At 39.5% G+C, this 22,955-nt stretch overlaps 2 protein-coding genes across 4 annotated transcripts in view; both read left to right on the top strand.

The window, feature by feature from the left end:
- The window catches only part of LOC124162377 (cytochrome P450 4C1-like), a 41,368-nt gene extending 39,156 nt beyond the window's left edge, over window positions 1-2,212 (top strand). For both annotated transcript variants that reach the window (XM_046538893.1, XM_046538892.1), the window contains one exon: window positions 1,457-2,212. In XM_046538893.1, the coding sequence (XP_046394849.1) occupies window positions 1,457-1,650 (194 nt within the window). In that variant the 3' untranslated portion in view covers window positions 1,651-2,212. The remainder of the gene's footprint in view (window positions 1-1,456) is intronic.
- Window positions 2,213-14,318: 12,106 nt separating this feature from the next.
- LOC124162945 (pyruvate dehydrogenase phosphatase regulatory subunit, mitochondrial-like) overlaps window positions 14,319-22,955 on the top strand; it is an 83,685-nt gene continuing 75,048 nt past the window's right edge. For both annotated transcript variants that reach the window (XM_046539707.1, XM_046539706.1), the window contains exons 1-6: window positions 14,319-15,042; window positions 15,159-15,286; window positions 15,543-15,646; window positions 15,935-16,076; window positions 18,984-19,105; window positions 20,979-21,168. In XM_046539707.1, coding sequence (XP_046395663.1) covers window positions 14,777-15,042; window positions 15,159-15,286; window positions 15,543-15,646; window positions 15,935-16,076; window positions 18,984-19,105; window positions 20,979-21,168 — 952 coding nt within the window. In that variant the 5' untranslated portion in view covers window positions 14,319-14,776. The remainder of the gene's footprint in view (window positions 15,043-15,158; window positions 15,287-15,542; window positions 15,647-15,934; window positions 16,077-18,983; window positions 19,106-20,978; window positions 21,169-22,955) is intronic.

Below are 22,955 nucleotides of genomic sequence, written 5' to 3'. Positions count from 1 at the left end.
AATCATGAGCGAAAGCGTGAGGTTCTGCTCCTCTGTAAGAAAATTTTGTCTTCTTATCGTGAAGATTTAAAAATTTTACTTCTCTGAAAGCAAAAAGAAGAAATTTTAACGCTTATATCTAAATTCCCGATCGATCATTGTGACATGCTTAATGACTTCTGCTAATTGTTGCCCAAATGAAGCAAAATTCACCATTTTTGATTTATCTCGAAAAGCAAAAAAAATACCTCATTGCATGCCGGAATTGTTGAAAGTTGGATGGGTGGCAATACGAGCTCCTTATGAAGTGGTCAGTGGGTACAATCTATAGAAATGAATAAAAGGAGACTGCTGTGAATTTATCAAACTTGCTTAGGTGTCGGGGGTCATACTCGCGATACAACCCACCTTCATGATGATGTATTGCTCTCCGATTACGTTTGTTTTCCTAAATCAGTCTGATTTTTTCGAAAAAATGCACCCCAATGCCACTGGTGGTATTAGCTAATTTTCCGATTGTGTTATTAAAACTATTAATTAATAATTTAATGCTCCTATTGTGAAAAAATGCGAATCTAAAATTTCGGAGACTCGGATCCCACAAGAGCCTGAGGTGGGGGGGGGGGGGAATAAGGGGGGACTTCCCCCCCCCACCTATCCCTTTGAGGCGACTGTTCCTATGCATCCCCCTGACAGACTGCGCCCTCGAAAGGCGAACAGACGCTCACTCATCCCAACTATTTAAAGACTCACATCGTTTCGATTGTATTTTCCTCATTATTTCATGACATTTAAATTATTCATTAATTGATTAGTTGGAAAATGAACTACTATCACCAGTGGCCATAAGTTAATGTTTTTTTTCGACAAAGCAGTCCTATTCCGGGAATCAAACACCCACGGATTTGGGGGATAAACCCTCCCCCCCCCAGAGCTCAGAGAAATTTTTAATTTTAATCCATTTTACTTAATTGGATTGGTATTACTAATAGAATTGTATGAGGATTAATAGGATATCACTCGGAAAGCCGTAAAATTCAACATTTTCAACCATTTATCTTAAAATTCCGCAATTTATTAATCTCGCACCTGCCGCTTATCCTGTTGTGTATTCCATACCCCTACACAACCCAGTATTAGTTGCACCTAAATCCCCCCCCCCCCCCCAGCCTTAATTCCTAGCTGCGCCCCTGCAAACACCAACGGAGACCAAACCATGGTAACTACGCCCATTTTGGGAAATACCGGCGAATACTATAAAGTCCAGCGTCATGCAAACGAAATACAGAGCTTAATTAATGAAATTATGATTTTCCGATGAGTGGATATTAACGGAATAACATCCGGTGAGGGCAACCCGTACCACATCTCACCATCAAATTGCCCTCGGAAGCAAATGTCTCGTGTCTAGTTGGGACGACGGTGGGGAAGGGCGAGGTAAACCACTCATGATTGTTTTTTTCCCCCGTCTCCGCAGGCCAAAAATTCGCAGTCCTCGCCGAGAAAACTGCTCTGTCTTCGATCTTGAGGAGATATCGCATCGAGTCGCTGCACAGCCAGGACGACCTCGTCGTGGTGCCAAACACGGTGCTGGTTCCCAAGAAGGGCATTCGCCTTCGCCTGATCCCACGAACGACGGCAGAAGCAGACAGTGAACGCGCGGCCAAGTGAACAAGCCTCACCTTGTGTGTTCCCTATGCGTTGGTTGCACTCGATGAAAATGAAAGCCCCTCACCCCTCCTGCGCTCCACTCTCCGAACGGAAAGGTGCCTTCAGGGCGAAACGAGCAGCTCTTGAATGGTTTGTTTCGCAATGCAAATTCGGGGTGAGGAAGGGGTTTGAGTGCACCTTAACATTTGTCATTACAAAACTTTTATGTGAATGTGACTTTCGAGGAATATTTCCAGCTGATAGCATAAAAAGCTCCTTGTTGAATCGGGAACATTGCAGCTGTTGAGGGTAGCCCAATGATAAAGGAATTCCGTCTGGACGGCCGAGTGTTCTTGAGGTGTGTCACCTGCTTCTTTGAAGTGAGTCTATGTTAAACAGTGGAAATATTACTCCGAACAATGTATATATATGTGTGAAAAACTGTGAAATGCATCATTTCAGTGAAATGAATTCACTCAAAGGAACTAAAAAGCAAATTGTAACGCATTGTAGTGTAGCCTTTAATCGGATTATAAGGTAGTTAATGTGATGTGGTGAATAAATATACTATGTTATTTTTTCATATGGTCTCGTTTTGTTTTTTACCCTTGGTATGAATGGATCTCGGATTAGAACAGTAACGGATACAGAAAAAAACTCAAGGGTGATGGGGGCTCAAAAGATATTTTCAGCCACCGTTACTTTTACCGTAGTAAAAAATAATCAAGTCACATGCAAAGTTTAAGAATGTTTTATTTAAACTACTTATTTACATATACAAAACAATGCCATCTTATGCTATAAAAAAGTTACAATTGTGTTCGGCAAATGCGGGATGTTCCTTAAGGGGGACATGCCCCCCCCCCCCCCATATGTGTCCGCCACTGTATTAGAAATGGATAAATATGTATGGGATGATATAAAGGTCCACAAAGAATTGAGCGATATTGCTGCTTTGAAACAGTTTTGGGCGTGGTTTTTTGTGGTCTTCCATGGTTTCTGATGAAGATCCAACCGATTTACAAAGACGAAAGAGGCTATTAACCCATTTATGCCGAAGGTTTGAAAATGAGAATTTTACCCTGATTTTTACACATTGTAGATAAATGAATACACGCGTATCAGTAGTGGATTTGCCCATTGCTCCAAAAATGGAACACTGCTAAATAAAAGCTTATAACTAAAACAAAATACGTTGTTTCACAATTTTCCTCATTAAGCACTATAGGTTAACTATTACTGAACATGCAGGAAAAAATTTACAACATTTTGGCGTAATGAAAAATAGTTATTAATATAACATTAGAGATGGTCTCAGAAAAACCGCCTTGAAAAAAAAACGATATTTTTAAACACACTGGCCGCTATGGATGGGCAAAACTGACTAAATCTTTGCGCCCCATAATAATATATATCTTTATAAAGAGGCACAGAAAGAAAATCCGTGGTATATTAGTGTATAATAAGTCGTATTCATTAAATTAGAAAGTCGCGTCAGGTGTTCCAAAAATGGAACACTAGGCATAAATGGGTTAACCAGATTGTTCTAATAAATATTCTGTCAATTGCTACCTATGCCTTTTAGTGTAAAATTTCCAGTTGATTTCGATAGACACACGTGTTAACCAATATTTAACCACAGAAAATTCAAAATCCGACTAGGTTTTTCAGACGGCGCGGCGGGTTTTTTGTTTGGAATTTGAAGGATTAGCATGTAGTAATGTGAAAATCAAGCTATCATCCTCAGTAGTCTGTAACTTAGGAAGTGTTCGAGATCGTGATCTTATAAAATTGCTGGCATTTCCATCATGAATGCCGTCTCCATAGAATTGACAACTCAGAGCTCAGAGAAATTTTTAAGTTTAATCCATTTTACTTATTTGGATCAGTGTTACCATAGAGTAAGTATATACTTACTCTATGGTGTTACTCATAGAATAGTGCTAGAATTTATCAAATATCCCTCAGAAAGCCGTAAAACTCGCCATTTTGAACCATTATTCTTCAATTTTTTTCCGGAGGAGGGCCCCCATAACTCCTCCTTACCCTGGTGGGTATGCGATACACCCACACCCGTAAGTATTGGTTGCGCCTAAACCCCCCCCCCCCCCCAGCCTTAATTTCTAGCTGAGCCCCTGATCGTATGTGAAGGGGAAATTATCGGGTTCTTTTCACAATCAGATAGAACAGAGGCTCCCAATCTATTATTTTATAACTTTTAGTAGGAAAGTAAATGGAACTAGGAGAGAATATTTATATTCAGGGACGGTTATTCCAAAAAGTGACCGATGTAAATACTAAAGGGTGTATTTAATGAAAGATTTAGGGTGGGAGGCAAATGTCGAACAATTAACAAAAAAGGCGTTTAAAATGTTACATTGAGTGATGAGGAATCTTAAGGAATGTGGTCGAATTGTGTTCGGCAAATGCGGGATGTTCCTTAAGGGGGACATGCCCCCCCCCCCCCCATATGTGTCCGCCACTGTATTAGAAATGGATAAATATGTATGGGATGATATAAAGGTCCACAAAGAATTGAGCGATATTGCTGCTTTGAAACAGTTTTGGGCGTGGTTTTTTGTGGTCTTCCATGGTTTCTGATGAAGATCCAACCGATTTACAAAGACGAAAGAGGCTATTAACCCATTTATGCCGAAGGTTTGAAAATGAGAATTTTACCCTGATTTTTACACATTGTAGATAAATGAATACACGCGTATCAGTAGTGGATTTGCCCATTGCTCCAAAAATGGAACACTGCTAAATAAAAGCTTATAACTAAAACAAAATACGTTGTTTCACAATTTTCCTCATTAAGCACTATAGGTTAACTATTACTGAACATGCAGGAAAAAATTTACAACATTTTGGCGTAATGAAAAATAGTTATTAATATAACATTAGAGATGGTCTCAGAAAAACCGCCTTGAAAAAAAAACGATATTTTTAAACACACTGGCCGCTATGGATGGGCAAAACTGACTAAATCTATGCGCCCCATAATAATATATATCTTTATAAAGAGGCACAGAAAGAAAATCCGTGGTATATTAGTGTATAATAAGTCGTATTCATTAAATTAGAAAGTCGCGTCAGGTGTTCCAAAAATGGAACACTAGGCATAAATGGGTTAACCAGATTGTTCTAATAAATATTCTGTCAATTGCTACCTATGCCTTTTAGTGTAAAATTTCCAGTTGATTTCGATAGACACACGTGTTAACCAATATTTAACCACAGAAAATTCAAAATCCGACTAGGTTTTTCAGACGGCGCGGCGGGTTTTTTGTTTGGAATTTGAAGGATTAGCATGTAGTAATGTGAAAATCAAGCTATCATCCTCAGTAGTCTGTAACTTAGGAAGTGTTCGAGATCGTGATCTTATAAAATTGCTGGCATTTCCATCATGAATGCCGTCTCCATAGAATTGACAACTCAGAGCTCAGAGAAATTTTTAAGTTTAATCCATTTTACTTATTTGGATCAGTGTTACCATAGAGTAAGTATATACTTACTCTATGGTGTTACTCATAGAATAGTGCTAGAATTTATCAAATATCCCTCAGAAAGCCGTAAAACTCGCCATTTTGAACCATTATTCTTCAATTTTTTTCCGGAGGAGGGCCCCCATAACTCCTCCTTACCCTGGTGGGTATGCGATACACCCACACCCGTAAGTATTGGTTGCGCCTAAAACCCCCCCCCCCCAGCCTTAATTTCTAGCTGAGCCCCTGATCGTATGTGAAGGGGAAATTATCGGGTTCTTTTCACAATCAGATAGAACAGAGGCTCCCAATCTATTATTTTATAACTTTTAGTAGGAAAGTAAATGGAACTAGGAGAGAATATTTATATTCAGGGACGGTTATTCCAAAAAGTGACCGATGTAAATACTAAAGGGTGTATTTAATGAAAGATTTAGGGTGGGAGGCAAATGTCGAACAATTAACAAAAAAGGCGTTTAAAATGTTACATTGAGTGATGAGGAATCTTAAGGAATGTGGTCGAACTACAAAGGAGAAGGCGTGTGAGACACTAATCTGGCCGATTTTAGAGTACGCGTCACTAGTGTGGGACCCGTATGAAAAGGGACAAACTGAGTCCATCGAGAAGGTGCAAAGAAAGGCAGCAAGGTACGTCATGGGGAAACGCAAAAAGACCGAAAGTGTCGGTAAAATGCTGAAAGTACTGGGATGGGACACACTAGAACGGAGAAGAAAAATAAATAGGCTTTGCGCACTCTTCCGCACACTTAAGGGGGAAATGGCATGGGGGAACTACGGAGGAAGATTGAATACCCCAGCTATATTGGTAGGCATGATCACCAATACAAGATGAAATGCCGGCCGCAAAGGACTAACGTAAAGAAATTCTCGTACCTCAACAGGACGATTACGGAATGGACTACCTGCAGAACTGTTTAAGCACTACCCTAGCAACGTAAGGATTTTCAAGAAGAGGTGTAGAGGATTAATATTTGAAAATTAATATCACTGAATTTTAAATATTCACTTTCTAGTTTCATTTTGGTAATGTATTTCTCGTTTGCAATATTTTAGTTTTCTTTTTATTTTGCATAAACTGTTACCACCTGGCAAATAGCCAACTTGTAACTTGTACAATATAATAATAATAACCTTTGTTCATTGTAACTTAAAATTAACAGAAAAGCAATCTGAATATAAAGTGTCTTCTAAAGAACTTAACATGTGATATGTTCCTATTGAAAAAAATCATTTGTGAATGGGTAAAAATTTCAAGCCAACTGCTATTGCAGATATAGTAAATTGAAACAGAAAAACGTTAATTCAGGAGAAGTAAACTTTATTCGGGCCATGTGTAGATAATAATAGTCAAAAATTAGCAACATTTTTTTCCTTTGTCTTTAAAATAATCATCACATGGGCGTACCCAGCGAGGGGCAGGGGGGCGGCTGCCCCCCCCCCCCCAGAAGCAAAAATTGCAAGTTTTTAAGCAAAATCAGTGCTGAATTGAAGCAAAAGTATTCAACAAATTTTCTTTAAACCCACGAAAATTATATGTATTAGTATAAGATATGTAACTAAAATAAAACTATTTTTTCAAGGAAATAATCTCACGATAATGGCTTGCCCCCCCCTAGACCATGGCTTGCCTCCCCCTAGTTATGATCCTTGGTACGTTCTAGAATCATAAATTGTATAAAATATATCCTCTCCTCTGTTGCGTCCTGACAAATAGTGACTAAGTAAAATATTTTCTTCAACTTCGTTGTTAATCAAATATCTTGCAAGCAAAACAGCAACATTAGCGACATTTTTACTTTCATCAACTTGAATTGCGAAAAATTTCCTGTTTTTCATTCTGTATATAATTTATAAATTATTGTAGATTTATAAATAATTTATAAATTATTGTTATTTCAAGTTCATCAGGCATAACCTGAACTCTTCGTGATATTGTGCTATTTGACGGAGGAATTCTGCAAATTTTCGATACTTGTTCTTCACCAAGCAAACCTCGTACACCATCCTTTAGATCTATGGGAATTTGATTCTCCTTGTGTAATGATAAATGAGTATTCAAATGAGTGAAAATACTAATTACATAATTAAGAAAATGGCAAAAAAATAGCGTAAAAATTATTCGAATGAGATAGTTTTTTCCTTTTTCTTATATTAATAACAAATGAAAGCATGACATGTAACTGTGTTACTGGTTACATCAGTTACTGGTCATGACCAGTAACTGATAGTGTTTACTTCCTTTGTTCAACTGGGAAATTTCTATCGCTGCACTATTTCGTTGCCTGCCGTCCACAATAGGCCGGCCCTTATTTTTCAGAATTGCGAAAAGTTATGTTTTCCTGATCTCAAAATGATCCAAATGAGGTCTTTATTCACGTGTTAAAATTTGGTTACTTTAAAATAACGGCAACCCGTGCCACAAGGGCCCTAAGTACTAAGGGCCCTCAATTGAGTTTTTGGGGTCAAAAAAGTGCTATTCCTATGTAAAACGTAAAAGTAAAGCCCTTTAGGGCCAATTTTCTGTTTGTTTTGAACTATCTTAAAGCGTTTAGGAGATATCGTCCGTCGTAATGCAATCCCCCCCAGGGCGCCACCCCGCACCGCGGCACCGCTGAGGTACGGACCGCACCACTTACTACAGACTTCCCCTCAACCCCCTCCCCTCCCTCGGCAAAGACTTTGCTCTCACTGGCAAGATCTAGCCTCTGAAGAAATGTGCTTACCTTAGAAAGAATCTAATTGCCATAACAATACTTCCAATCCATGAGATCAATTTATTTTCACTCGTTCCAAGAATTTCGGTACATTAACCAAAATAAAATACATTTTCATTGTATTTCTAATTCTTCTGACACTGTTAGGAGCGGAGAACCACACCTTTTCCTTTCTTCTTGAATATATTGAAATCTATTCCACCAATGACTGCATTTCGTTCTCCTCTTCATTTGCGTAAGAACTTTATTTCTTCAGCCCAAGCACATTTATGCGAGAGATTAACTGCACTTTCCTCCTCGTGCGTCAAAAATTCAATGGTACCGCTCCGTGCAATTTCAAACAAATCATCAATTTTTGTTACGAAAGATTCTCTTCTCTTCATCTCCACTGTAGTTCGCGCTCTCTTTATGTCGTTGTACGTTCATCCATTCTTTACGTCATTTTTCTAACTTTTCAATCGCCTTATCTACCGCAATAACAAGCATTCTAGTTTTGTACCTTGGTTGAGACGCATTTCTCACGGTTTTTCTCGCACTAAGTCTTACAAGTTCGAACCCATTAGCTGACAGAGATAACACAGTACTTATCTCACTCTAGGTAAATTTGAGCCGAGTATTTCTTCACTTTCTTTTCCAACCAGTTCAATGCCTGGATTTAGTCTTGATTACATGCCTTTCCTTGTTGGTCTATTCTTAAAATGAACGTCACGTTCATGATTAAGTATTTATTTAACTACTTTTTTCTTATATCCTTAAATACTTAGCACCTTCTATCCTTTGCACACTATACACAAGAACTATCTCTCCACAGTGATCTACATCCGTGAACTGACTACCTCGTTTCTTCTTCCTTGAATATTTCTCTCTACTGTTGGAGCCCTGTAAGCCCTGCTCATTCCCTTCATTCCTTTATAATTCATAGACACAATTTTATCACAAGCTCATACTATTTTGTACATAAAGAGCACTTTGGAACAAAGCCTGCTGGAGTGGTTCGCGGCCGTATGGCGGCAAAAAATCAAGGTTTAGAGGGTCGGTACCCAGTACATAGGACAGCGTTGAAGGGTTAAAATTGACATTATAGGCTTTAACAACATTAACCATGACACAAGAGGAACAACCTATTCAATACTGCACCACTAGCATGTAAATCTTGTCATCAGGAGCAAAGTCTTTGCCGAGGGAGGGGAGGGTGTTGAGGGGAAGTCTGTAGTAAGTGGTGCGGTCCGTACCTCAGCGGTGCCGCGGTGCGGGGTGGCGCTCTGGGGGGGATTGCATTACGACGGACGATATCTCCTAAACGCTTTAAGATAGTTCAAAACAAACAGAAAATTGGCCCTAAAGGGCTTTACTCTTACGTTTTACATAGGAATAGCACTTTTTTGACCCCAAAAACTCAATTGAGGGCCCTTAGTACTTAGGGCCCTTGGGGCACGGGTTGCCGTTATTTTAAAGTAACCAAATTTTAACACGTGAATAAAGACCTCATTTGGATCATTTTGAGATCAGGAAAACATAACTTTTCGCAATTCTGAAAAATAAGGGCCGGCCTAGTCCACACCCTTAGTACCATGCGCCTTACGTACGACGTTATTTTGACTGCGCCTTCGTACACTCGTCAGATTGTGCAATTACGTGCGCCGTGTAAATAGCCTTTAAAGGAGGAAATGCTTGCTTATGTTTTTTCCAACTGCCACTGCGGAACAGCCCTAATGGAGGGTCAAATTTATTATTACTTCGGCTTCACTAGGTCTTATTTACCCGCCGATTTTAGAAAACTGGTAATTTATAGACCATAGCGAATTTCTGTTTGCATAAACTGATAGAGGTGGATGAATTCGGTTATTTGGGAAGCAGGATAACTTATGACGGGAGGAGCAAGACAGAAATTATCAGCAGAATAGCCCAAGCGAAGAGAGCATTCCACGGAAGTAAAGAAACTATTTATTAGAACCTAAATTTGGAGTATGCGTTTCTACGGAAGTGAGGCATGGGCAATGACAGCAACGGAGTAAGCAAGGATTGAGGCCTTTGAAATGTGGTGCTACAGAAGAATGATGAAAATCAAATGGATCGACGGAGTTAGTAATGAGGAAGTCCTAAGAAAAGAAGGAAAGATGAGACGCATCATGAAAACCTTAATAAGAAGACGGAACCAAGGGCGTATCCAGGATCATAAAGGGGGACAAGCCACGGTCTAGGGGGAGGGGGCAAACCAAGTTGTGACAATAGTTTATGAGATTATTTCCTTGAAAAGTAGTTGTATCTTAGTTACATATCTTATACTAATACTTATCATCTTTCGTGGGTTTAAAGAAAATTTGTTGAATGCTTTCGTTTCAATTCAGCACTGATTTTGCGTAAAGACTTGCGATTTTTGCTTCTAGCTGCCCCCCCTGCCCCTCACTGGGTACGGCCATAGACGGAACAACCTTACAGGCCATATCTTGAGACATGATGGCCTGATGAAAACAATCGTCGAGGGACAAGTGGAAAAGGCAAGAACGGAATGTAAAATGTGGCCTGACTGGGCTTCGAACCCAGAAGTTCTCGATTACGGTGTACGAGAGCTGTGCACCTGTTGCACTGTTAGGACTTTTAAGCCCTACCGGATAGGGGTGTGACGCGCGGCTGTAACTCGCGGAAAAGTGTTGTATTCCTCAACAACTGTTGACCGCACGTAAAAATGGAGCGAAAATTGCTCCTGAAGATCTGTTAAATTGTGCGTTTCCACAGAAAATGATGTTATTTACAAAAATCGGGGAAATTGAATGCTAATGCATTTGTGCTCTTTGTGCGACTTCTAAATGTTAAACAATCGAGATGAAACTTCAAAGATATCCATCCTACGACCCATAGCATATTTTGAGAGGTAGAAATCAGAAATCCGAGAAAATAAAAAAACAAGCAACACCCTACCCTCATTCCGACGCGTAGTGCCAGTGGCGGGGCCAATAGCATTGCCGAACATTGCAGAACCACGTTAGGGTAGTTTCCTTCATCAAAGAAAACGAAAGGCATTGATTGCGATTCGTTATCCACCATTAGTGTATTCATAATATACAAATTATTCGGTTTCAGAAATCCCAGTTTATACGAATGTTAATGGTCAAGTTTAACCTCATTCGAAAAATGCCAGATTGGCGCCCATGCGATGCCACTCCACGTGACGTCACAGGGACTTAGATGCTATACGAGTAGATAAGACTTTTACATCGTCTGAGATTACCATTGTATGCATGTGGCACAGAGATCAGGGAAACATCTCTTAATAATCACCTATTAAAACTGGCTAAGGTCGGAAAGTTTTCTTCGTTTGATAAGGTATTAATAATCCTTATTTAAGCCAAGCGCTACCAGCTAGCATGGTACTCTGCTACCTGCTAGCATCCTGCGTCGTATCAGCGCTCAGAGCCTCGCCCCAACGTCACCTCACTTGCGGCAGCGGGAAGCAGAACGACGTCACGCGGAGTTTTTCCCGGCATTTACCCGTCGCGTTTTCGGGCGCTTGAAAATTTTCACTTTTCATTTAATCGCGAAAAATAGATATAGTCATTTAAAAATCTAAAAGCGTGAAATACGTACTCCAGGAGTAATAATCTTTCGATTAAGGCAATAAAAAAATGAAAGGAAACCACCCTATTATAACCTCTTTTATGTCATAAGATGGCATTGTCCTCTATATATCAGTTTAAATAAAACTTTCTTATACTTTTCACGTGACTTGATTATTTTCTTATTACGATAAAAGTAAAGGTAGCTAAAGATATCTATTGCACCCCCCTCCTGCTTTAAGCTCCTTGAGTTTTTTCTGTATCCGCCACTGAAGGTAGTACTAAGGGCCTTGGTAGTACTAATGAGCAGTGAAAAAACCGGTTATGAACAAAATCCGCTTTATTTTGCTAGCCCATTCAGGAGAATCCAACACAGTATTCATAATGTCCGGATTTTCAGGTATTAAATAGCATGAAATGATGTTTTTCTGTATTTTAACTGTCTCATGACTGTCTAGAACTAATTAGGATTTTTATAAACAATGTCGAACTTTCCTGTAATCAAGGGTGCAGTCAGGAGGATGTATTGGTGGTGATTTTGGGGAGGGGGACACGACCCAGGGGGTAACATCTTTCTAGGAAAATGTAAACATTTTTATCTCTTCAAATCATATTTTATGCTATTTTGGCACTTATAATTACACATGACGATGAGTCGTCTGGGAGCTGTTTTGCTATAACATATTGGTGGAATACGATAATTTTATTTTACAGGTTAATATTTTTCTGCTAAAATTAATTGGTTTTGGGGGAGGGGGGGCACGTGCCCCCTCTGCCCCCCCTGGCTACGCCACTGACTGTTATTTCTGTTCAGCTTGACAGCGATGAGCTTCAAAAGACGTGCACTGGAATACGGTCATCGCGAGTCACGGGTCACCGCGGTCAGTATGAAAGATGAAGCAGAACACTTATAATTTGATTTTTGTGTCACTGTATGTAACACTTAAAATTTACACGCTATTAGTAACTCCATGAGCTGTCTGTCTAAATGTTCCTCGAAAAACGCTGTTTAAAACCCGCCTCCTCCGCTAAAACAGATGAAGTGCGGTAAACCAAGCAGCGGGCGTAGTCCAGTACAAGCTCCCAGTGCTCCGAAGCACTGGAAGCGAGTCTTTTCGTGGTCCAGTAGAAGCTACAAAAGCTCCCGTGGCGCTCTCGTACGTCACGCATGACGTCACTATATTCGCTTCTCTCTCGCTACAAACCTACAAACGCTCCCAAGAAATAGGTGGGCGGCTGGAGCGAACCGGTTTTCAGCGCGAATTTGAACGAGAAGGAAGGCAAAAGAAAATGGTGTTCATAACAATTGTGGACCTGGCCGGCAATAATATGACCATTTGGAGTTGATTGAAGAAGTCGCTAAGAGAGCCTGGATAGTAAATGCTAAAAACAAATGGTTAAAGAACTATTCGGGGGATATTACGGTGAGGCAAATGGCTGTAACTCAATGGTTTCAGAGTCGCCACGGGCCAGATCGGGGAAGAAATTGAGCGGCAAGACCAAGATATCTTATAAACTTTGTTGTTGTGATAATTAATTATATATAATATTATTTAATTATTAGTGGTTTAAGCTTGAGCTAGCGAGAAGGGTAGATAGAAAATGGCTATTCGAAATTAATAAGACATGTAGTGAGTGAACTTTCCGGTCGAAGCATTCCGTCCGTTACATAAGAATTATGTTAATTTTGTAAGTTATATTGATTTATTTGTTATTTAGATCAATTATTAGTTATTTGAACTTGATATTGCGTGAAATTGAGATAGAATATGACTTCTTAGGTTAGGGTACGTGAACTTCTAGTTAAAGCATTCCGTTTGTTGCTATTTGGCGGCCAACCTAGGTTTTCTTCAAGCTTTCCCCATGAAGATTGTATTCTCTGTTAAATGATGATATCTTCCTCTAATCTTCAACTGAAGTTTAATCAATTATTGATGTTCGGTTGTATTTTACTTATGTAATTTTCTTAAGGTCAGGTTGACACGCGCATTGCATTTATGCTTAAGGCTCGTTGTTGACGAGATTGGTTCAAGTGTAGGACTGCTTTTGAGACTGTCATACAATGCCATGAGTGCAATTGATAAATCGTATAAAGGACACTCCACTTAAGGCCTTTTTACACCTGCATAAATCCGCACAAGTCTGTATGAACGCGAGAAAGAACACGAAATGTACCGTACGGTTGCGTTGTTGCACGTTAAGTGGTTACACGTGTAACCACTCAACTTGTGCAAATGCATGATCGGCAAATTTAACCTATTTTAGCTAGGTTCAAACATTCGTACATGTTCCGTTTCGGTCCACAAAAATAATTCACGCAAATAGGCCTTAAATTGTACGTGTATCGTTTAAACGCAGGCTTTTAGGTGAGTTAAGTTAATTAGGCTTATTTTTGGTTTCATTGAAGTTTCTCTAATAAGGTATTTAATCATTCTTATCTTCTTTCATATGTATCATATGATCTGCTCTTTATAGTTTAAGTTTATCACCTTGTTGTTAGAGGATTTGCAAACCACTGGGTAAAATCTTCAGGACAAGCATCGGTCTGCTGTGGTGCCCGATCATGGTATCCAATGAAGATCTAATATTAAATAGATTTCTTGTGGTGTACCCCATGGTCATATTCTTTTTGTCATTTATATTACTGACCTCTCTAACAAGCTAAGTAAAGTACAAGGGGCTATAACAATCCCTAATTCAGACGATCTAATATCCGAGCAGACGATACTAGTAAAACAAACGACTAACAAATGCTACAATCGCTCCAGCCGTGATCCAGTAGGGTAGCACTGGGAGCGATAGGAGCGAAAGTGGACCACGAATCTGTAGCGTCTGAAGCGGGAGCACTCGGGAGCATTGGGAGCGTGTACTGGATTACGCCCAGCAGCAGGAATTGGCAAACATTTGCTAGCTTATGCGCGTGCAGAAAGAACTGCGAAGGTAGGAATGGGATGAGAGCGACTGTTGCAATGTAGTACATTATTTATTGAAAGTTGATTGTCGTTATTTTTGTGAAGTGTATTCATGAGTAATGCATTCAAATAAGTGAATTATTATTTCTGCTATTCGATTGGAAACCCAAGAGAACAGATCAGTAACTCGGGAATTTGGTGTATTTGCGAATGGAGTGTGCAGTAATTTAGCTAGTTTCAGTTTTCCAGCGGTGGGATGTTCTGTGGAAGTAGCATCGTGTTTAATTAATGTTTTCCTCTAACATGTTCTCGGAGGTGTGGAGTATAACCATACGTACCGTGTGATAAATTATTTTTACATATAATTGAAACACCGGCAAAATGTATATTCTGTGGTGCTCTGTTTATAGATAAATTATTGTGCTTAAAACAGACGGCTACAAAGCAGAGATATAACTATAATGGGATTAATCAATACGCTTAAGAAATGTTCAGTTGGTAAAAATACCGTCTCAGGTTTATCAAGTATTTTATGCTCTGGTGGTAGTGGTTCATATTTGCCTCTTAAAGTTCTAAGTTGTTGTTATGCCACTCCACCGAACTCAGCGAGCATTCTACCAAAACAGGCTCAAGTAGTTATTTGCGGTGCGGGTGCTGTTGCTAATTCTGTCGCTTATCATCTAATTCAGTCTGGTTGGAAGGATGTGGTCGTACTTGAGCAGCATTCGTAAGTATTCCTTCTTTTAAAATTCCAAGTTTAGCGCTTCATTTTGCAAAAATGAATTATTAACATCTATGAATAAAACATAACGTAATTAACGGATGAATTTATCTTCATTCCAGCATCGGCCAAGGAACGTCTCTTTTTGGATCTGGTACTTTGGGGCTTTTTAAGCCCTCAGCTGAGAGAAATTTGATATCCTACAGTATTCAGTTGTACCAGTCACTGCAGGATCTGGGGTATAACATTGGTAATAATGAAAATTATCAAGGTTGACTGTTAATTTATGAAATAGTCAGATCTTTTTTGGTTTTGGAGTAATCTGAATAGAGTTGTTTTATTTTGATTCGACCTCATGTTCCTTGATAAACTTAGTTTGAATAATTCTGTTACTCCATGCTGGTTTTTACTATGTGTTCGAAAGTATCATATTGTTGTAGTCACTTGTCATCATGTGTTTTTATTCTATGTTGTTTGATTTCAAAATGTGTGTTGTCCCCCTGTAGGTTTAAAGCGCTGTGGCAGCTTAAATTTAGCACAAAATAAGGATAGGCTGATTGCATTGAAGAGGAGAGTGGCCTACAGCCTGCCAAAAGGACTACGATGTGAGGTAATTTAATTTCTCCTTAGATTTCTAAATTATCTTACCTGATTCATTTCTTTTAGCAGGAAACCCTGTGGGACAAATTATGAATATAGAACAGGTTCCCAGCCTTTTCCTTGAGTTCTCCTGACTGGCATTTCTCCCTTCCAAACTCCAGTCAGCTATTAGTGGATAAAAGTTATTAAGAATATTGAAAAATTAAGAGGAGTGTTTTACTTGAGTAGTTTGTATGAATTATCTGCTTTGTATATAGTGATGCAGATGTCATGCAAAATTCTTCATTTCTCGATGTAGGTTGTCACTCCGGCGGAAATTAGGAATCTTCATCCTCTGCTGAGGACAGAGGGGTTGGAAGGGGGCGTTTGGGTTCCTGACGATGCCACTGCCTCCTCCTCTGCTGTCTGCCTTGCACTCGCCACTTTAGCACAACAGGGTGGTAAGTGCTCATGGCAATTGTTATTTAGGAGTGGGGTTGGCACGGTGCCCTGTGTCACACCTTGGTGATGGGGATTGTTCAAGGGACTTCTGTTCCCTGCTTGAGCGCTGTGTGGCTGATATGTATTTCACGCCCAGCACTCCATCCCTCAGGTGGTACGTATGTATTGCTGTGCACCTTTGTGTTGTGACAATTCCAGTAGGGAAAAACTATTTGCTTCAACTGGAATTCTAACCATAAATTTGCACCATCCGCTCAACCGTGAAAACCTCAAAACCGTAAATAACCTGGGAATTTTGTTTATTGTGAAAAAGCCGTGAATTTCGTCGTAAAACCTTAAAAACCTCTCTAACTAGATAGTTGAACTACGACTGACAGATCAAAAGAAAAATCGATATTTCGATCATGTTTCATGGCCGAGTCACGTGCAGACACTGTCTACTCATTTATCTGCACGCGTGTAGGTATTTGAAGTGCAATTATTGGCCCGTGTGTCATGATGACACATTGAGCTTAAGCCTGTGATTGGAAGACCAGTTACCAGTATAGTGATTATGAACCCAGGCAAAAAATCAGGCACTTCTTCACTTCTTTAGCTGGACCTGAATTATGCTAACGATAGGTGATGTTATGAGAGAGAGCACTTTCATTGCTGCGTTTACATTCATGGCATCTGTTGAGTTTGTAGCATTTTTAGTTAACTTGCGGCCGATTATTTTCATGTAACCAATATATATGCCTAAAATACCTTATCTGGAGACAGTGAGTTTGACAACATTTATACGGTGAAAACCTGGGAAAAACTGTGAACTTTATAATTTAGCTAGAGTGGGAACCCATTCGACATTTGCTTCAACTATTAAGCCATCTTCTTTGTCTGCAAATTTTCGTGGGAAGAATTTGTAATGGTAGGATTCCTGATGCAAATTAGGGGGAGAAAGATTTGAATCAAAGCAAATGATTTTTGCTCCCTGCAATACTGCATGTACAGTCGGATTCAAAAGTATTGCAACAAATGGACCGGCACCACTTTTGCCACAGTTTTGAATTTGAGTTTCGGTATTTTCTATTGTACCAGTGGGAGGGAAATTAGAACAACATTCCCACTTCCTGCAATATTTTGATAACAACATCATTAAAGGGAAATGTACGCGGGATATGTACGGAGACTATGAGGGTTCTAGGTGAACCCTCTTAGGGATACAACGCACCGGGGCCGGGAACCAAGCCAGTGGCTTATACGCCCGATCACCCGGGGAGGGGCTGGAAAGGAAGGAAAAAGGATAGAGGCGCCGCCGCGATGGGAGGCCGCCGATGCCTCTGGGAAAGGATAGGAACGGAAGGGACGGGACGAGGGAAAAACACCCCAACGCTATAGAAGCGAAGGGGGCCCTACTACTGACAGCGAAACCAAGCGTGAGCTATTAATTTTCTACCGATCCTAGTGGATTTTCCTATGAGGAAGAAAAATCCATCGATCGAATCGGTAGATGCAGGATATGTGCAGTGTTTAATACCACATAAATTGTGCAGCTCATGCTAGATAATAAATATACGTCCAGAACATCACTTTACTTCCTCTAGTAAGTTGGCCGATCCGTCGAAGTATATTGTCTTACAATTAATGTTGAAGCTTTTCGATCAGCGGTAGCGAACAAAACATAAACATGAAATATCCGCCACAATATCACAGCAAATAATTCCACTGAGTGTTAAAATTCAGTTTGATTTAGTGACAATAGAGTAGACCATCTATGTTAATTTTCTGTTGTTTAGATGTATATTTAGCGTTCATTGCATTAAACCTCCTAAGCCCCTAGAGGAACAGCTGAAGCGAAACAAGAAAAATTGCACAGAGAGCCAAGAAGTGCATGACTAAATGAAGTGGCAGAGGCCAGAGTAATGGAACAGATAAGGATGCTTGCAATCAATGCATATGTGCTTTTTAGAGACCTCCTGAAACCAGGATCTATAAATATTTTTTTTTAATTTCATAGATGTACTGTGAATGATACAGATGGATTTTAAATTACATATGTTCTCCGCTTTTCGGTCTGTTTAAAAATGTTTATTGATAATATTTATGGCATTTTGATAGATGTGTTTGTATATAAATTAACAATTCTAATAAGTGCTCAAAAAAGGGCAAAATATCTATAGCTCAATTAAGCTGTTTTCCTAGTTCAATGAATAAATACCTGGTAAGAGGTAACATTTTATGGTGTGATAGGTAGAAGTTTGTAACTTTTTAAAGTCGTAAAAATTTCCAGGACAAAAACATTTTATTATGATTGAAAGGTGTGTAGTTTCATGGTGAGAGCAAATGTGTATTAGCACTCTACTTGCTAGTGCTAAGGTTTCTTTTATTTCTGATATGCAATGGGATATGGCATTAGATTCTCCCTTCCCAAACCCTCAGAACTTGAGTTATGAATGATTACCCTTGCCCCTTAGGGCCTCCCTAAACCCCTCATCCCCTCTTGACGATACATGCTGGCTAAAAATGTCCATAACTTGTAGTCCCGACCTCAGGAAAGCAATCCACGAGGTCAAACAATCTGAGATTCTGTTGTAGCTTTTTTCCTAGTCGAATACTTCACTATGTGGATGATGACTGGGGTCAATTGATTGAGTCTTCAATTCCTTCCCTAAGATTCTCAATGTGTGTCTAGTTTTTTTCTCTCGTAACCTATACTACCAATGTGAGACTGTGCACTCCAGCATTGTTTGAACTGATTGGGGCTCTGTTAATGTTTTTGTTTTTCAAGTTGACTGGTACATAAATGTTTACCATTTTATTGGTGTTTGCCCTAAATTGGAGTGCTTACTTATTTGTTGACCTTTTCTCTCCCTTGTACATGGTTGAAGCATGCGTGTGATCAGGTCTCTTGTTTTGTTTTTCTGCAGGTGCGCAGTACATAGAAGGATGTCAGGTGGAATGGGTTCTCACGGAGAATTCCAAAGTGAAAGGAATTCAGACCAACCTCGGCAGTATGGATTGCCAATATTTTGTCAATTGTGCTGGGATGGTAAGCAGTTCAATCTTATGGTGTTTCATATTTTGGTCCCGATGCAATGCATGCTTGATTCATGGGTACCTATATCATGAGCACACATCAATCATTGTTGATCTTTGAATTGAAAGGGTGGTCATCTAAAACGTGACTTCACATTTCCACGAGCTTGGTTGTAGAGTAATTTCCTTTGGAGATGTTAATTTGGCTGATAATTTGTCAGCTAATGGTAAGCAGTTCCACTTGAACATCTTTAGTTCATTTTAGTAAGAATTTGAAAAGCTCACTCCGCCTCCTTATATCGTACCGTATAAGCACGTGTAAGAGATGTACCTTTTTCCCAGAAATTGCAGCCGAAAATGGGGGTGCGTCTCTAACATGAATGTCTTATCACCACCCCCTTCCCCTGTCGCAAGTCCAAGGGGGAATGAGTGGCCTTGGTTTTCAGCGTAAGTCAGTCATCTAAAAACCAAGGTTAAAAACATGCAGTAGGTAGGGAAGTTAATTGCATATCAAACGTAGAGAAACGCATAGTTTTGAAGGACAATACCTGGTTAGTAATCAACATCTGTCTTGCCAAGTAATTTCCATTACACTAAGGGCCTGATTTTCCAAAAATCATCTTCAGACGCTGTTATGAGGATTATTGTAATTAAAAATTATATTGGTGTCAGAAACCTGCGGTTTAAAAAAAATCAAAGGAGTGTGTACATTGTTGGACTAAATGGCGGATAGAAGAAATCGGAAATGCTTATAAGTGAAGAGCACAGAAGGAGAGGTCGAGGGGAAGGAGTCCACTCTCTCGACCGAAAAAGGTCAGTTGTTTAGATGGGGTAGGGATGAAACATGTTTCCATTGTTCCCATGCAACTTGATATTTTCCTTTGAGGCAAGTGATTTATGGTCTGTGGGGTCTCGGAAAGGAAAAAAAAACGTCAGAGGCATTGGCTAATAGAGGGCCGATGGTGGTGTTATGAAAAATACGGCGTGGTTATTATTTTACAGTGCTGTGATTCCCCCGATTGTTGTTCAATCTCTTGGAAAGGTTCACGCTATATGCCTGTCGTATTTTGCCTTAAAATTTTCCACGGCTGCAATTCTATTGCAATACTCCTATGAGAGCTTTTAAACAAAATTGTTCGTGAGGAGGACAAGCATCGTAGAGCAACGGCATATGCAAAGAGAGGATCGGAACTCTTTCTACTCCCTCTTATAGGACGTTGCATTCACGAAAGCATTGATTTAAAATTTTGGATTCAAATTAAATTTCTTCGACGAATTTGGATATGGAGTATAAGGTGAAATGGATGTGAAGTATCTGATCCAACCATCCCAAGTAAGCATCAGAAGGGTAAGACTAAAAGTGAATACCTACATATCTCCGAGCGCCATACATGTCATGTAAATTTAGCTGAAAAAATGCTGCGTAAATTTTTATTATTGGTTGTGGAAATTTTGACAACTGTCTTAAGTCCAGGCATACATCTGCAACACCATGCGATAGGGCAAAAAAAATGCATCAAATTTTTTTTCGCTCCGATGCTCAAAATAGGGGTGCGTCTCTTACACCCACTTATATGGTAATTACTGCTTCAATATTAGTAGAAAAAAGTGAATAGTGTTTCACAATTTTTGCACGCAGGTAGAACTACTGAATTGTGGAGAAAATATTGATAAAATCATGGTAAGGCAACTCACCAAACATGATAATGTGGTTTCTTCTTTGTGGTCTTTTCTTGAATTCTTCTATTTGCTTTGTATAGCTGTGAACAATTTTCATTTATGTATTATGCTGTGTGGGAGAAAGTGAATATCTGTAGTTGTGGCTCCCATCTTGGGGCTGAAATCCAATTGAGAGTCATTAAGTGTCTTTTGAATTTCATACATAGTGGGCTAGGCAGTTGGGACAGCAATGCAGCACAAAAGTTAAGATACCGGTCAATCCTGCGGAACATTTTTATGCCAAAACTGGGCCGATTGGAGGGGTGACATCGACGTCACAAAATGGCCTTCCCACTGTTCGTGATTATGATTCACATGTGTACATGCGGGAATGGATTGATCCAGAAACCAGCGGAAGTAAGTATCCCAATTGTACTTCAACTAAATGAGCATCCTGAACTTTTGTAAGTAATAAATTATTCAAAATGTTTGTGAAAGTAATGATAATTTTATTCTAACTCTAGTATTATGGCATCAATCAATTTAAAAATCGTATACATACAGCTGATTTGCTACCCAAATCTTCAGTTTCAGACTTGCATAAATTTTTCCAAAACAATTTTTGTCAATTTTAAAATTACAATTATTGGTGGCATTGAAAGTTTATTCTTAAAGCCGTAGGTGATATGGTTTACAGCCATGAGGACATTCAGAGACTTGTATTGTGTATATATATGCTTACTGCATTACTAATGGGGTATGGTAGTACTGCATGGGAGAACTTTATACAATCCTTTGTATGAGCTGCCACCAAATTTTATTTTTGAATTGTAAGGAAGGTAGGTTTAAATTTTAAAATAATAGTTTTCTCTAATTCTGAGGATAAGCATTTGGTACAAATTAACATGCAGTTTTATATGTGTATCTATTGCAATGTTATATAGGTTTATAGCTCTAATAATTTATATCAGGCTCTATGACTGTATGATGGATAATACTTCAAATTCAAAGCACTTTTTTTTGCAAGTATCTGAAAAATTTGTTTGTGAAAAATGTGCAATTTTTTTGCCAAAATTTCCTTGGGGTATATATTTAGTTTGAGATGAATATATGCAACAGCTGGTTTGAAAAATCTATTTTTATGAGGTAAACTTGTTCCATTATAAAGAGTTGTGGAACTAACTCAAAATAAGGTCCAAAGTATACAAGACCTTTAGGTAGAGGTCCGTGAATTTCGCGAGACGCAATATCGCGAAGTAACGCGAAATCGGTAAATTAAAACAAAATTTTGCATTTTGTGCGATGTTAGGTGGATTAACGAAAAAATCAAATCTAATGAGTCATAATCTGTTAATGCCTAAGCCTTCATTGTTTAACGCTGCCAACGTTCATTTGCTCAATCTCATTACGATTACAAGGTCAATTGGCTCGTTTAGTCTCGCGCATAACGCATCTGCGTAATATCGTGCACTGCAGTGATTTCTCCACCAAAATTTGCCGTTAAATTTATCACAGACTCTCTCTTCGATTCCCATGTATCAATGCTGAAATATTTAGAATGGGGCGATTTCTCACCTGAAGAATTAGATATTATGAATTAAAAATGTGCGGAAAGAAATTTAACGCGGCCGTGGAAGAGCGGAAATACAAGCTCACGCGCCCGGTACGCATCAATGCAGAGTAGTAATTCCGGTGACTCACCGCGATGCATTAGACAGCATTATTGGATAACTTGTTGCAGTAAAACCTTGAGTGTGTGTCAAATGTAACAATTTCGTTGACTTAAACACGGCAGCTGGCTGGGACCGGGCCACCGTTCATGACACGACGCACAGCGTGGCAGAGAGTCGTCTCGTCTGAAAGCGGGCTGAATTTCACGGCGTCGTGACGTGAATAGCGGCCGGCAAAAAGTCGTTTGTTCAGAAAGCGGCCTCAATGTAGCACTGCCTGAATTTCACGCCGTAGACGGCGCACCGCCAGGCCGGATTGAAATGGGCGCTGTGGTGACCACGGCGGCTGTCAACGGCGCGATTTGATTCATTTTAAGACATCCATAGACACGTATGGTTATTTGAAAGCACGAAGCGCTAGCAGTTGGGAGAAGGTAAGGAAGGAACGGAAAGGATAAGAGGAGAGGGGGTTCTCCTTATTAGCGGACGGATCGTCGGATATTCGCCCTCCAATGAGCTAAAATGCAAAAAAAA

The sequence above is a fragment of the Ischnura elegans genome, chromosome 7, assembly GCF_921293095.1.
Source record: "Ischnura elegans chromosome 7, ioIscEleg1.1, whole genome shotgun sequence".
Lineage (NCBI taxonomy): Eukaryota > Metazoa > Arthropoda > Insecta > Odonata > Coenagrionidae > Ischnura > Ischnura elegans.
The sequence above is the reverse complement of the archived record's forward strand: the minus strand, read 5'-3'. Positions and strand labels throughout refer to the sequence as shown.